Raw genomic sequence first — 15,657 nt, forward strand, 5'->3', positions numbered from 1 at the left:
GCGTTCCAGGCACTCACCACCCTCTGCGTAAAAAACCTGCCTCGCACATCTCCTCTAAACGTTGCCCTGTGGACCTTAAACCTATGCCCCCTGGTGACTGACCCCTCCACCCTGGGAAAGAGTGCCTGCCCATCCACTCTATCCATGCCCCTCATAATCTTGTAGACCTCTATCAGGTCACCCCTCAACCTCCACCTTTCTAATGAAAACAGTCTGAGTCTATTCAGCCTTTCTGCATAGCTAACACCCTCCAGACCAGGCAACATCCTGGTAAACCTCCTCTGCACCCTCTCCAAAGCCTCCACATCCTTCTGGTAGTGTGGTGACCAGAATTGTGCCCAATATTCCAAGTGTGGCCTCACCAAGTTTCTACACAGCTGTAGCATGACTTGCCAGTGTTTATACTCGATGCCCCATCCAATGAAGGTAATGTTTTCTTTCTTTTAAATTTTAGAGTACCCAATTATTATTTTTTTCCAATTAAGGGACAGTTTAGCATGACCAATCCACCTAACCTGCACATCTTTGGGTTGTGGGGGCGAAGCCCACGCAGACACGGGGAGAATGTGCAAACTGCACATGGACAGTGACACAGGGTCGGGATTCGAACCTGGGACCTCAGCGTCGTAGTCCCAGTGCTAACCACTGTGCCACGTGTCGCCCTTGGCAATGCTTTCTTGACTACCTTGTCCACTTGTGTTGCCACTTTCAAAGACCTGAGGACCTACACACCCAGATCTCTCGGACTTTCTATATTCCTATGAGTTTTGCCATTTATGGGATATCTCCCCTCGATGTTAGACCTACGAAAATGCATTAGCTCACATTTGTCCGGATTAAACTCCATTTGCCATTTCTCTGCCCAAGTCTCCAACCTATCTATGTACTCGTACTCAGGGTGGGGGAATAATGAAATAAGATCCTGTTTTCTCTCCCCCGTCTCACCTTAATTATCCAGAGGTGAGGGGTACAATTATTATGTGCTGAGGATTATAATTGTTCTTAGCGTGCAGTAAAGTCTGAATCAATGTGGCTTGTTTTTAAAGTACGGTTTTCATGCAAAAACATTGCAAGTTGATATAGTAAATTGATCCTTTTCTACATCTGACAGAATGGTTTCTATCAATTTGAGGTTTTATGTATTGGCATCTAGACATTCTTGTGCCTTTTTAACCTGCCTGTTTGATGTTCAATTTTTAACTTCTGTGTTGAATCCTGCACTAATTGATTTTCTTTCTCCATGCAGATCAGGTTCCATTCTCTGTTGTGACTTCACAGATTAGTGATCTCAATGATGCCGACAACAGTTTCATTCAGAACCGGGCTATTCTATTTGGAATTAAACTCCACGACCCTAGCCTATATTTAAAAGATGCCGATATCAGTTTCTCCTGGGATTTTGGAGATGGAAGTGGTACCCTAATTTCCCGGGTCCATACAGTGACACACACCTACCTCTCAACAGGAGCATTCAACCCACACGTAACCCTACAAGCTGCTATCCCATCAACTAGGTGCAGCACAGCCAATCCAACTATTGAGGATTCAAGTCCAATGATCTCGACGATAACCACTGACCCTCTACCTAGCACAGGATCCTCTGTTGTGACCCTTGATCTGACTGTATCCTCCGTAAATAGTGAGCCAACAGCACGGGAAGTTACTACAGGTAGGAGCAACCCAGGGTAATAAACACTGGGATAGAATCTGAAATGGTTCATAGTTTACTTTTAGTCTTCACATTTACCTTTTTCAGCTGAGTAAAGGCAACAGTAATTTGGAAAACCATTATGTTGACTCTAAAAGGTCCAGATTCAAATTCTTCTGATGGGAAAACTAGGACCAAAAACTTGGTCAAAGGGGTGGGTTCTAAGGAGCATCTTGCAGGAAGAAAGAGTGACGGAGGAGCACAGAGTTTAGAGAAGGAATCCCACTGCTACCTGTCGGCACCACCGTCAACTCTGTAGAGGTGATAATTGGATATGTACAAGAGGATGGAATTGGAGGAGCACAGAGATCTTGGAGTGTTATAGGACTGGAAGGGGTCACAGAGATAGGGATGGGTGGAACTAAAAACAAGGATGAGCATTGTAAAATTGAGAGATTGCCAGACCTGGAGCCAATGTAAATCGACAAGCACAAAGGGTGATGGGTCAACGAGGCTTGGTGTGAGTTAGGACATAAGCAGCAGAGGTTTGGAGGGTTGCAGGCTGACGAGGAAAGAATTAGAAAGAGTTGAATCTAGAGGTAACCATGGTATAGATGAAGGTTTCAGCAGCAGATTTACTGAGGCCGCGGCAGACACGGGAATGTAACGGATGTGGAAGCAGTTAATGGTCCTGGTGATCAAGAAGATATAGGGAATTTATCTGTTGGGATTTTAAAGTGTTACGTTTATTTATCTCCAAAACTCCAAATGTCACTACATCAGAAGGAACTTTCTCTCTCAGAGGGTCATTAATCTTTGGAATTCCCTAAGCAAGCAAGCAGTGAAAGCTTGGGTCATTTAATGTATTCAAGGCTGAGTTCGACAGACTTTTGATCGATAAGGGAGTTAAGGATTATGCCGAATAGGCAAGAAAGTGGAGGTAAGGCCACAATCAGATCCACCCTGATCTTACTGAATGGTGGATCAGGCTCGAATAGCCTCCTACTGCTCCTATTTCTAATTATCATGATCATAGTTCTGCCTACAAACAATAAGATCAAACTAGTGTGCATCATGCTTGCTTGAGACAGTAGATTAGTCTCTCAGCAGTGGTGCTATGTTTCAGGGCTTTAAATATATCTAGCCATCTAAAAATTGTAATATGATGTAGCCAAACTGGATACTGTTCCAGTCAAGCTGTTTTATTGAGTTTCCCCGAAACTCAAGCATTTCTGTTGGTGAGGAAAACACTCGAATAAACGTGGCTTCGCAATGATTGCAAATAAAGTCTTTGGAAGCACAATTTGAATGTGGCTTGGTCAAAATTTGTCTGGCTGTCTTTGTTTTCTTCCTCTTCCCAAAAAAATGTAAATGGATAACTTTAGCTTAGTATTCACTCGGTAGCTGGGTTGGGGAGCATGAGTAACAGGTAACTTTATGGTTATTCAACATCTGGGGTACTCAAATATTTGTATGGTGCTTGTACTCGTAAGCCATCTTTTCTTGTACCACAACCGGTAAGTGTCCTCTCTGCTTTGCTGCTACAGTTCTCAAATCGTTTTAACTTACTAACTCCAGGGTAATGGTTTATTTGCAATTCCCAACATTGCTGGATGTACTGACACGAGAGTGGTTGGTTGCAAAAACAGTCCTCCGTAAAGCCACTGCAGCCTTATGTCCAGATTCAAAATCAGCATTATCAATTTTCAGTTTGACAACTAGTATTGGTAGGTGTGACTAAAATGTGTCTTGCAGCCTCTTGGTGCATTGAATAGGGGCATACTTTAGAAATGAAAGAAAACTGATGCAATTATTTCCCCAATACCGTGGGGCAGCACGGTAGCACAGTGGTTAGCACTGTGGCTGCACAGCACCAGGGTCCCAGGTTTGATTCCCTGCTGGGTCACTGTCTGTGCGGAGTCTGCACGTTCTCCCCGTGTCTGCGTGGGTTTCCTCCGGGTGCTCCGGTTTCCTCCCACATTCCAAAGACGTGCAGGTTAGGTGGAATGGACATGCTAAATTGCCCTTAGTGTCCAAAAAAGGTTAGGTGGGGTTATTGGGTTACGGTGGAAGTGAGGGCTTAAAGTGCAGACTCGATGGGCCGAATGGCCTCCATCTGCACTGTATGTTCTCTGTCTATGGCTATGTCAAAACGTGTTGGGTGGGGTTTTCTGGTCCCAATGATGGCAGCCCTGCTGCCACGGGGTCCCTGGCAGCACAGGGTGCGAAGAACGGAGAACCCCATTGACAGTGGGCGGACTGGAAGATCCTACCACCGACCAATGGCAGCCCACGTCCGTCGCCACAAAACACGCCGCATGCGGAGGATGGGGGTGGGATCCCATGCCCACTAACTGGGAACATTAGCATAATCGTTATGCGGCTGGGCAAATAATCCAAAGGCTTAAACTAATGATCACTTTAAAAAAATAAGAGGTCACTCATTTAAGACAGAGATGAGGAAAAATGTTTTCTCTCGGAATGCTGTGAATCTCTGGAACTCTCTTCTTCAAAAGGCAGTGGAAGCAGAGTCTTTGAATATTTTTAAGGCACGCTGGATAGATTCTTGACTAACAAGGGGGTGAAAGGTTATCGGGGGTCAGCATGAATGTGGGGTTGAGGTTACAATCAGATCAGCCATGATCTTATTGAATGGAGGAACAGGCTAGAGGGGCGGAGTGGCTCACGCCTGCTTCTAATTCATATGTACATATGTTCATATTATCCAGTGACATGAGTTCAAATCCCAACGCAGCTGCTGGGGAATTTAAATTTAGTTAATTAAATAAATCTGGAATTAAAAAGCTAGTTTCAGGTGCAGTGTTTCAAATCGAGCTGTCCGAAAATTGGAGTTATCTGAAAACCAGATTTTTTAGAGTGTTCCATACATGAATTTTAATTGAATACATTGTTTAAAAAACTTACCTGGATAACTTGGCTAGGCGCTGTGTTGGCTGAGTGTGACTCAACACTAAATATTGGCTTTGCGTGCCACTCTATCTCACGCTCCAAGCAAGCCCAACCTGGTTTGACCCCAAACTGCCAACAGCCCCAGCCACTTGACCTCGAAATCCGGCAATATCTGAAATCCGGCACAGCCTCGGCCCTGAGGTTGCAGGATTTGAGGTAATGTACCTGTAATGGTGACTATGAAACGACTTGATTGTTGTAAAAACCTATCTGGTTCACTAATGTCCTTTAGGGAAGGAAATCTGCCGTCCTTACCTGGTCTGGCCTATATGTGACTCAAGATCTACAGCAATGTGGTTGGATCTGAATTGCCCACAGTTACGGGCAATTAGGGATGGGCAATAAATGCTGGCCTTTCAAGTGATGCCCACATCCTGTGAATTAATAAAAATGGAGCTGAATTATTAAACAGCGCAAGACATTATTTCACATGGGAAAAACTCTGTTCCATACTTAATATGGATAATAACAGCTTTATTTATTCAATCGTTTGCTCCCAATATTACTAATGGGAGCCTAGTCTATTTTAAAGGGATTGAATGTAGATCATTAGTAAGTTAAGGTACATTTGTTGAACACTCAAGTATTGAATTTCAAATTAACTTGATTTCTGTCTAGTGCATCTGACAAAGAATGGACTTTAGAACTACATTTTAATTTTTTTCGTAGGAAATACATCTCCTTCTCAACCACCAACAGTTGAACCTGTAGCTGTATCTACTCCAGTGTCTGATTCCCCAGTACCATCTTCTGCGCAACAGCCAATTATAATCCCCACTTCCACAGGAGACCCTATTCCAATTCCTTCTTCCACCATCAGTCCTGTTATCCCTGCCTCTGATGGCGCAATAAATGCAGCAATCGCTGTCTCAGAACAAGCTACAAACGCAGCAACCCCTGCCTCTGATGACGCTATAACTGCGGCAAATGCTATCTCAGAACAAGCTATAACTGCGGCAATCCCTGCCTCTGACGAAGCTATAACTGCGGCAATCGCTGTCACAGAACAAGCTATAACTGCGGCAATCCCTGCCTCTGATGAAGCTATAAATGCGGCAAATGCTATCTCAGAACAAGCTATAACTGCGGCAATCCCTGCCTCTGATGAAGCTATAACTGCGGTAATCGCTGCCTCTGATGAAGCTATAACTGCGGCAACCCCTGTCACTGATGAAGCTATAAATGCGGCAATTGCTAGCTCAGAACAAGCTATAACTGCGGCAATCCCTGCCTCTGATGAAGCTATAACTGCGGTAATCGCTCCCTCTGATGAAGCTATAAATGCGGCAATTGCTATCTCAGAACAAGCTATAACTGCGGCAATCCCTGCCTCTGATGAAACTACGAATGCAGCAATCGTCGTCACAGAACAATCAACCAGTAAGTCTTCCATTTGCTATTCGTTTTGGAGATTTTATTTAATCTGCAACGCACAGTTTTGTATAAATCTGCAAATCTGCATCTCAGGCTCCACTGACCTAAACCAGTACAATGGATTTGTTGAAATTATGGGCTGGATTCTCCGGTCCCCCAACCGCATGTTTCTCGGTGGCACTCCATTCGCTGGCAGCGGGATTCTCTACTCCCAATGCTTGTCAATGGGATTTCCTATTAATGCCACTCCACACCGCTGGGAAACCCGCGGGCGGGGGTGCGCTGTCAGGAGGAAAAGAGAATCCCAACAGGTGGAGAATTCCGGCCTATGTTTCCTTTTGTGTAGTCCAATTGTACAGTGTGGTACAATTGTATAATGTCGTCCAATTGGAAATTGGAAAATTGGAGCTCTGAATTGACTGCAACTTTGGGTTTCTTTCTTAAATACATTAAAAATACTAAATCTATTAAAAATACTTGCAGTGGGGTAGCACGGTGGCTCAGTGGTTAGCACTGCAGTCTCAAGGCGCTGAGGTCCCAGGTTCGATACCGGCACTGGGTCACTGTCAGTGTGGAGTTTGCACATTCTCCCCGTGTCTGCGGGGGCTTCGCCCCGCAACCCAAAGATGTGCAGGGTAGGTGGATTGGCCACGCTAAATTGCCCCTTAATTGGAAAAAAAGAATTGGGTACTCTAAATTTATATTTAAAAAAATACTTGCAGTGTTGTTTTGTGCTCTTGAAATTCTCTGGAACATGATCACAACACATATATGTATGAATAATGGCCAGATCATTGTGTTTACCAGCTGTTCTTTAACTAAATCTATAGCTGTACCTGCCACAATGGTGATTTTGGAGAGTGAGACAACTGCTTTGAGCACAAATGAAGGACTGATGCTGGTGAAACGACAGGCTCTTGAAGATCCAGCAGATAATTGCCTTATCTACCGCTATGGCACCTTCAGCGCCACCATCAATATTGTCCGTGAGTAAGACTTTCAAATAGGTATCTCCACTAAGGAGTAAACATTGGGGTGTATTTGTCATTGCCCAACGCTGCGATCGGAATTCTCAATTGGGCGGCGAATGGAGCGTCCCTTGAGCCAAACCCGTTGCGATGCTCTGATGCCCCGCCGGCATCCTCAGTGCGCAACCTGCTCTGCCGGCGGGAGCATTTTAATTTGATTAGGGGGCTGGAAGCCCTATTCACCACCCTCCTGTTATGCACTGACCCCCACAGCAGGAAATTCTCCGGGCGGGCTTTGGTGCAAGTTTGCCCAAGCGTGACCCTGACCACAGTGGACCCCGAGGTGAGTCAATGGGGTCAATGCATAACTGAGGTCTCCCCAAAGGCCATTGGAAGGCTCCCCCCTCCACCCACTGACAAGTAGGGGCATCTTCGCCCCCACCACAGGAATATACAGGTCCACAACATGCACGCATGAGGGTGACCCAACCCCCTCCCCCACCGACCCCCTCACCGCTGCTGTGAATAAGAGAAAGTGAAACCACTTAGCTCCTTTTCATGTGGTGAGAAGCTGTCAATCATAGCAAGAGTGTTTATAAACATTGCGGCCAGCATCAAAGCAGGATAAGGAAAGATAGATAAACAATCCGACAAGCATCTGCCTCTGAAGTAATAAAACTGTCAATCTGGGAGTTTTGCATTTCAAAGGCTATCAGGGGATTTGAATCCCTTTTAAGTGTGCTTGGCTTTCGAGGAAGCCTCCGACACTTGTAACAGCTGCTGCTTTAAGCACTTTTGGCTGAGGCAGCATATGGTCGGGAAGGGTAAGTGAAAATGCAGTGATTTTTCACTGGACTGCCAGGACTGCTCTTCAGCTTTCAGGCAAGGGACACTGATGGGGATTTTTGATGTGGGTCTCTGATGGGAGTCTGATGGGGGGGTCCGATGTCGGTCTCTGATTGGGGGTCTGACAGGGGGTCCAATGTGTGTCTCTGATGGGGGGTCTGATGTGTTTCCCTGATGGGGGCGACTGGTGGGATCTCTGATTGGGGGTCTGATGGGGGGGGGGGGGGTCGCGTCATCCTCATGCGTGCGTGCTTGGGTGGGGGGGACCCATTATTCCTGTGATGGGGTTGGGGGAAGAAGGCCCCTCCTTGTCAGAGGAGGGGACAGGATTAGCATTGTGAGGGCAGCACGGTGGTGCAGTGGTTAGCACGGTTGCTTCGCAGCTCCATGGTTCGATTCCCGGCTCGGGTGATTGTCTGTGCGGAGTCTGCACGTTCTCCCCATGTCAGCGTGTGTTTCCTCTGGGTGCTGTGCAGGTTAGGTGGATTGGCCATGATAAATTGCCCTTAGTATCCAAAAAGGTTAGGTGGGGTTGCTGGGTTACGGGAATAGGGTGGAGGTGTGGGCTTAAGTGGGATGTTCTTTACAAGGGCCGGTGCAGCCTCGATGGGCCAAATGGCCTCCTTCTGCACTGTAAATTCTATGAAATGTTGATAAAGAATTGAGCCGACGTCATGATTATACTGATATTTTACATTACATCTGTGTAATAGATTTATTCATAAGAACAGGTTCCCCAAACCTACATTTGTGCCATTTCTCTCATGCCAACTAGTTTTGTGGGGTGGCCCTTGCCCTCAAACCTATCACTACAACTAATGGTTCTTTACCTCTCTGCTACGAGACAAATCAAACAGACTTGCATTGCTGGGCTCTTATTGGAAAAGCTGGTGAAAAGCTCAATACTTTGCCTTGCTTTTTCTTTCTTTCAGAGGGTATTGAAAGTGTGGAAATTGTGCAAATATCAAATGTGGTGCCAGGTTCAGTGGCAGAGATGCAGCAAAACGCTGTGGATTTCACGGTGACCTGTCAGGGAAGGTATGGTGTAGAAGAGTTTTCATTGTCATTCTTATTTAACACAAACTAATAGCTTTGAATACTTTCAGGAGCAGTGTAAACAGTTATGAGTAGGCAGAAAATGAAAGAATTAAAGCTAACCTGTTAACTGGCTGGGGCGCCAATAAGCTTTAAAGTGTGATATATATTCCAGGTACGTACTTGTTGAATTCAAAACTTTTAAAGGTGCGGTCGGCAAGAAAATTGGTCTTAGCTGTATTCCTGCCACCAACAATCTGTCCAATTTGAAATGCCAGCAATACGGCTATTGCTATTGTTAGGAATTAAAAACTAATTAAATTGATATGAATTTATTAAATGCATTTATAAAATGCATTTATAAACTAATATGAATTTATTAAAAGGGTTTATAACCAATATTTATGCATTTGGACTAAAAGACACCACTAGCTGCACATTTATGTAGGCAATCAACTTTACCATTGAACCTTCACAACACCACAAGCTCATATCAGCAGGATGAGTTTCTCAGATGAGCCTTGTATTCTTCACAGACCTGAGTTAGCAAAACATCCCGATGCAAGGCCATGGCTGTTTATTGCAGAAGGAACAGACATCAAGACAGAGAGTAGGTGCAGCACTGGGATGATTTGGGGAGGACAGATAGTGCCTCAGTTTGGAGAAACCCTCCCTGTGCACCATGTAATCTAAACAATGTTGTGCGTACGTGACTGTTAGTGTATGAAGATGCTTGCAGTTCTGTAGACTGGAGGAGCATTGCTTCAGGGGGTCCCTCCGATGTAGTTCTCTCCCACCACATGATGGAAGAATAAACAATCATGCTGTACCCACATCTCCTGAGATTCATTTTGTCCAACCTTCGCGGCAACGATGTTATTCGCAGAATTTCCATTTTTGCAAGGGGCATAATGATGGATCTCAACCGCATTCCTTCTACACCTGCATTCTGCGAGGCTTTGAGATGGAAAACACATTGTCTCAAACTCAAACCTTTTACACCACTTGCATGCAGAGAAGGCTGGACCTTCTCAATCCAATTCTCAGCAGCCACTGACAGCTGCCTTTAAAATCTGTTCCCGTTGTGCCATTATAGTGCAATGAAGCACGATGAGGTGGTACACTTTTAAATGCTGTCATTTCTTTTCCAGCTTCCCAAGTGAGATTTGCACCGTTGTCTTGGATGCAGATTGCATCAATCCTCAGCAAACTGACTGTAGTGAAGTGCTGCCTGCTGATGAATGCCAGCTTATCCTTCGCCAATTCTTCAACTCCTCTGGAACTTACTGCGTCAATGTCTCTATGACAAACGCAGTCAGCTTGGCTGTTGCTAGTGCCCGTGTTGATGTGAACCCAAGTAAGTCTGTCCAAACTCTGTAACAAAGTAAGTGAATATAATGCAACCCGTGGGCATATTAATAGATAATGCAGTCTACTTTGAACATGACTAATAGAGTTGGGAGTGCATTTTTATTTGCTCCAGTGCATGGATGGTCAAAATAGTTGGATAAGGGGTTCCTGGGTTTGCACTATTGATACCATGCAGTGAAGACCAAGTGTCGTTATCAGTTGAATCGAGGTCAGAGGAGAGAGGACTTGTGGTGCAGTGGTGGCGTTTCGAGCTCTGGGCCAGACGCTCTGGTTCAAGTCCCACTTCAGGACTTGATGGCCATGGAAGGTGTGTGCATAATGTAGCCAAACAGATTGGTCAGCTTGTAAAGTTTTCCAATACTCCTGATGACAGGTGATAAGAGCAGGAGAGTTTCCTGGTCAGCCATACTGCAGAAGGTAATGGCAAACCACTGCAGTACTTTGCCAAGATTTCATGGAATAATCCAATGGAAGTCCATGGTCGCCATGTGAAGGAAATTCATGAATAAATAAATAGAATTCATATGTATTCAGGATATTATATTTTAAAATTGAGAAAGTGGACACATATTCAAGTATATCTATTTTTACCCCGAAACCTTAAAAAAATAAATTTAGAGTATCCAATTATTTTTTTCTAATTAAGGGGCAATTTAGCGTGGCCAATTCACCTACCCTGCACATCTTTGGGTTGTGGGGGCAAAACCCACGCAAACACGGGGAGAATGTGCAAACTCCACACGGACAGTGACCCGGGGCCGGGATCGAACCTGGGTCCTCGGCGCCGTGAGGCAGCAGTGCTAACCACTGCGCCACCGTGCCGCCCTATTTTTACCCAGAAACCTTAAAGCATATACATGGGCAGCACTTACTGACAGCTTTGGTTTCAACAGGTGTTAAACATTGTCTGTACTACACACAAAGTAATACCAGGGTCTTTCAAGTTCTCTTCACACTAAGAAAAGATAAGAATAGGGCAGCACGGTGGCACAGTGGTTAGCACTGCTGCCTCACGGCGCTAAGGTTCCAGGTTCGATCCTGGCTCTGAGTCACTGTCCATGTGGAGTTTGCACATTCTCCCCGTGTATGCGTGGGTTTCGCCCCCACAACCCAAAGATGTGCAGGGTAGGTGGATTGGGCCACGCTAAATTGCCCCTTAATTGGAAAAAAAGAATTGGGTACTCTAAATTTATTTAAAAAAAGAAAAGATAAGAAAAAGCTCTAAAGTAATTTTTAAAGGAACTTCAAAAGGTTTTTTTAATTCTATTTTAAAAATTTTTTAGATTACCAAATTAATTCTTTCCATTTCAGGGCAATTTAGCGTGCCCAATCCACCTACCCTGCACATCTTTGGGTCATGGGGTGAAACCCACGCAAACACGGGGAGAATGTGCAAACTCCACACGGTTCAAAAGCTTTTATTTTATTTTTTTAAATTTAGAGTACCCAATTATTTTCTTTTTCCAATTAAGGGCAATTTAGCACGACCAATCCACCTAACCTGCATATCTTTGTGTTGTGGGGGTGAAACCCACGCAGACATGGGGGAGAATGGGCAAACGCCACACAGACAGTAACCCAGGGCCGGGATTCGAACCCGGGACCTCGGCACCGTGAGACTGCAGGGCTAACCCACTGGGCCACCGTGGTGCCCTCTGACGAGTATTCTTAATTTTTTTTTTTAATTTCAAATGAAGGGGCAATTTAGGGTGGCCAATCCACCTACCCTGCACATCTTTGGGTTGTGGGGGTGAGACCCACGCAGACACGGGGAGAATGTGCAAATTCCACACGGACAGTGATCCAGAGCCGGGATTCGAACCCAGGTCCTCAGCGCCGCTGTCCCAGTGCTAACCACTGCGCTGCATGCCGCCCCTGTTTTGCCCTCTTAATCCATCAAAGTACATGGTAAAGAATACTTTAAATTTCAGGCTTGATTTCAGTGTAGCTTTTAGTTTCTACTGAATGTCTGATGTAACTTGACAGGCAGAGCAACTTTTAAATTAATTAATGTCAGGAGACAAACTTGATCAAAGAAAGCTGATGTTTGGAACATGCTTGAACTAACTGTAGCCAAATGCATTATATTGTTGGTTTATTTCCCTTCACTGATCACCTTTTTAACCCTTCCATTTAAAAAAAATGTATTTTGATTTTTAAAATAAATTTAGAATACCCAATCGTTTTTTTTCCAATTAAGGGGCAATTTAGCGTGGCCAATTCACCTACCCTGCACATCTTTGGGTTGTGGGGGTGAGACCCACGCAGACATGAGGAGAATGTGCAAACTCCACACGGACTGTGACCCGGGATCGAACCTGGGTCGTCGCGCCATGAGGCAGCAGTGCTAACCACTGCGCCGCCCTTGAACCCTTCCATTTTTGCTTAAAGATTGGCATCAATGTTCTGCGTATTAATGAATTAAACTGTTGCAATTCTGAGTGACTAAGGAGACTTTTCTCTTAGCTCCAGGTGGGACACCTAATACGACTGAAGCATTGGTACTTGTCGGGATGCTGCTCATTGCAAGTATCATTGGAGTTGTAGCCGTAACCTACAGGTTAGTGTGTGCAGCTGTCACAACAACAGAGAGGATCCAATTCAGGGATGACTTGCTGTTTGGTAGATATTTGGTGTTCTGGACCCAGAAGCAGTACTATTTAAAAGATCTCTACAGATTGCTTACAGATGAGGGGGGAAAATGTTGACCGGAATTGAAATCCAATGAGTCTATGGGCTAGAGTAGCAGTACAACTCTCCATCTGTGGGGTAGTCTGTTTTGAAACTTAGATCATGAGATCAAATGAAGTGCAAAAACTTAAGGTTTGGCAACATTTTAACTTTTTTTCTAAATTAATAGTTCATTGTGGTCTAATTCGAACTCCTTCATATCGGCTGTCCTCAAAAAAGAAGCATTATTATGTCCAAGATTCTCTTCTGGAGGGTGGCCATTCAGCGTAAACATATTGTCCACTGGTTTGCTCAAAGACTTTCACAACTAGTGGACATTGCAAGGAACTCACCGCATCACAGACCCTTCCTGCAAAATACAGGAGTGCTTCGGTTTTGGTGGGTCAACCAAACATAGTTGTGGCATGCTCCCAAGAGAGTGATTGATTGGTGACATCCAAGAAACCAGCATCACTCCCACCAGCCCATCAGAAGTAAGGATTTCTTTGTGGAGAAGTAAGGATTTTGCTTGTAACGTCAGAGGTGGTGGCAAAATAGTGAGTATGTGAAGAAATATGAAGGACAAGTCACCTAGTACAAATTGCATACCTCCTAACCAGAAAAAGTGATTATGGCAGAGGCCTTAAGTCCAGAATCTCTTAGATTGCTTACAATTGTGTCTCGGCCTTTTGGCTAAGATGAGCGTGAGGTCAGGTGTAATGCCTGGATCTGGTTTGACTCTTTGTGGGGACCATGAATTGGATTCAATTTGAATTGGTTTTTGGAGCAGGCAAGGAGCTGGATTAGGGGTTTGCCCCTGTCCACACTCTCAGCTCTGGCTTTGTAACTCTGCTGAAGTAGTAAAACAAAAGATTGGGGATACAATATTCTGAAAAATGCATGCCTGTAACTTTCCACTGTCACCGTGGATAAAGGTCTTAAAATATGATCTTACAAGCAGGTTACATACCCAGTGCTCAATCTGAAGACTTGTGAATTGTGCTAACCTGGGACCTCGGCACAGTGAGGCAACAGGGCTAACCCACTGCGTACCCGTGCTGCCCTTATGCAAACCTTTTAAGTGCTTTAATCTTGCTCACTGACAGCTTCCTAATAGTTGAGGATGAGGGAGCATTTACATCTAGGGACTGTTCAAATTGTCCTGTTCTCATACAATGGCAAAATCAAGGACAAAGATGGTTTCTTGTTCAACTATTTTACTTATTGTCTCTTACTCAACAGGAAGTACAAGGAATATGCTCCACTGCAGCAGGACCCTTCAAGGATTCAGTCTGAGTGGATCCCAGACAGAGCTGCTGTGAACATTTTCCTAAGAAATATGTTTGGCTGTCAGCGGAGTAAAGTCAGCGAGAACAGCCCTCTGCTGCATGGGTGTGTCGTCTGAGACATTTCACATGGATTATGAAAGTGGATTCATGTTACTAATAAAATGTAACCAACCCTAATTGCACGTGTGGACTTTTTTAAATATGGGAGGGAAAGGGAGGGAGAAGGAAGAGGAAGTTAGTTGATAAATAAGACTTTAAGTTACAAGGCTGTCTGTCACCTTAACGTTGCTTCCCATTGCGCTCTTGGCAAGCCAGAAGATTGCAGGTTCAAAGCCTATATTCCCACACGTCGAACTCAGAAATCTGGCGATATTCAATGTTTTTTTCTTAATTTAGAGTACCCAATTACGTTTTTCCAATTAAGGGGCGATTTAGCGTGGCCAATCCACCTAGCTTGCACATCTTTTGGGTTGTGGGGGCGAAACCCACGCAAACACAGGGAGAATGTGCAAACTCCACACGGACAGTGACCCAAGCCGGGATCGAACCTGGGACCTCGGCGCCGTGAGACAGCAGGGCTAACCCACTGCGCCACCGTGCTGCACGATATTCAATGTTCCTCAAAGGTGAGCTGCCACCCAGCAATTGGGAATGTGCAGCAATAAACAGGTCACACACAAGTGACAGTTCCTTCAAGATGCGTGGCCACCATCTTAAAGGGACCATGCAGTACAACAAGCTTGTTGCGCACAGCAAGCAGCGGTTAGAAGGAACATTGCTGACACTCCAATGCAGTATTGAGGAAGCATTGCATCATCGAAGGCGCTGGCTTTCAGATGAGACATTCGACCGAGGCCCCTTCTGTTCTCTCAGGTGGACTTAAAAGATCCCAAGGTACTACTTTGAAGAAGACCAGGGAAGTTATTCTTGGTGTCTTGGCCAATATTGATCCTTCAATCAGCATCACATAAACAGATTATCTGGTCTTTATCACATTGCTATTTGTGCAAGTTTGCTGTGCGCAAATTGCCCTCTGTGTTTCCTACATTACCATCGTGACTATACTTCAACACTACTTCATTGTCTGTAAAGCAATTTGGGATACTCGGAGGTTGTGAGCGGTGCTATATAAATGCAAGCCTTTTTTATAATCTTCCCACCCAAATGATGTGGGGATAGAAAGAGAAACTGGAAACTACAACAGGCAAGCAGGCTGCATTAAGCACTTCTAGGAGTGGATTACAAAATCTCGGCTGACACTTCGATGCAGCATTATCGGAGGTGTTCTTCTCCACTGAGTGCTGAATTTGGTGCATTTGAGTGCTATAGTGAGAGTTTGGTGACTGAGGGAGTATAAGAGTTCATTTTTATCTAACGTCTAGTCTTTCTTTTATTTAGTTAATTAACTTAAAAGTTGCTGTTTGGTTTAGAAGAAGATGAATTTTCAATCAGCTTTAAACAAAGCTTCTACTTGTAGGTACTTGCA

General features: G+C 44.7%; 1 protein-coding gene across 1 annotated transcript in view; it reads left to right on the forward strand.

The window, feature by feature from the left end:
* The window catches only part of pmela (premelanosome protein a), a 39,394-nt gene extending 25,046 nt beyond the window's left edge, over positions 1 to 14,348 (forward strand). The window contains exons 6-12 of the mRNA XM_072493883.1: positions 1,247 to 1,669; positions 5,288 to 5,998; positions 6,823 to 6,978; positions 8,739 to 8,844; positions 9,993 to 10,198; positions 12,679 to 12,772; positions 14,125 to 14,348. Coding sequence (XP_072349984.1) covers positions 1,247 to 1,669; positions 5,288 to 5,998; positions 6,823 to 6,978; positions 8,739 to 8,844; positions 9,993 to 10,198; positions 12,679 to 12,772; positions 14,125 to 14,287 — 1,859 coding nt within the window. The 3' untranslated portion in view covers positions 14,288 to 14,348. The remainder of the gene's footprint in view (positions 1 to 1,246; positions 1,670 to 5,287; positions 5,999 to 6,822; positions 6,979 to 8,738; positions 8,845 to 9,992; positions 10,199 to 12,678; positions 12,773 to 14,124) is intronic.
* Positions 14,349 to 15,657: the final 1,309 nt, after the last annotated feature.

Source organism: Scyliorhinus torazame, chromosome X (genome assembly GCF_047496885.1).
Source record: "Scyliorhinus torazame isolate Kashiwa2021f chromosome X, sScyTor2.1, whole genome shotgun sequence".
NCBI lineage: Eukaryota > Metazoa > Chordata > Chondrichthyes > Carcharhiniformes > Scyliorhinidae > Scyliorhinus > Scyliorhinus torazame.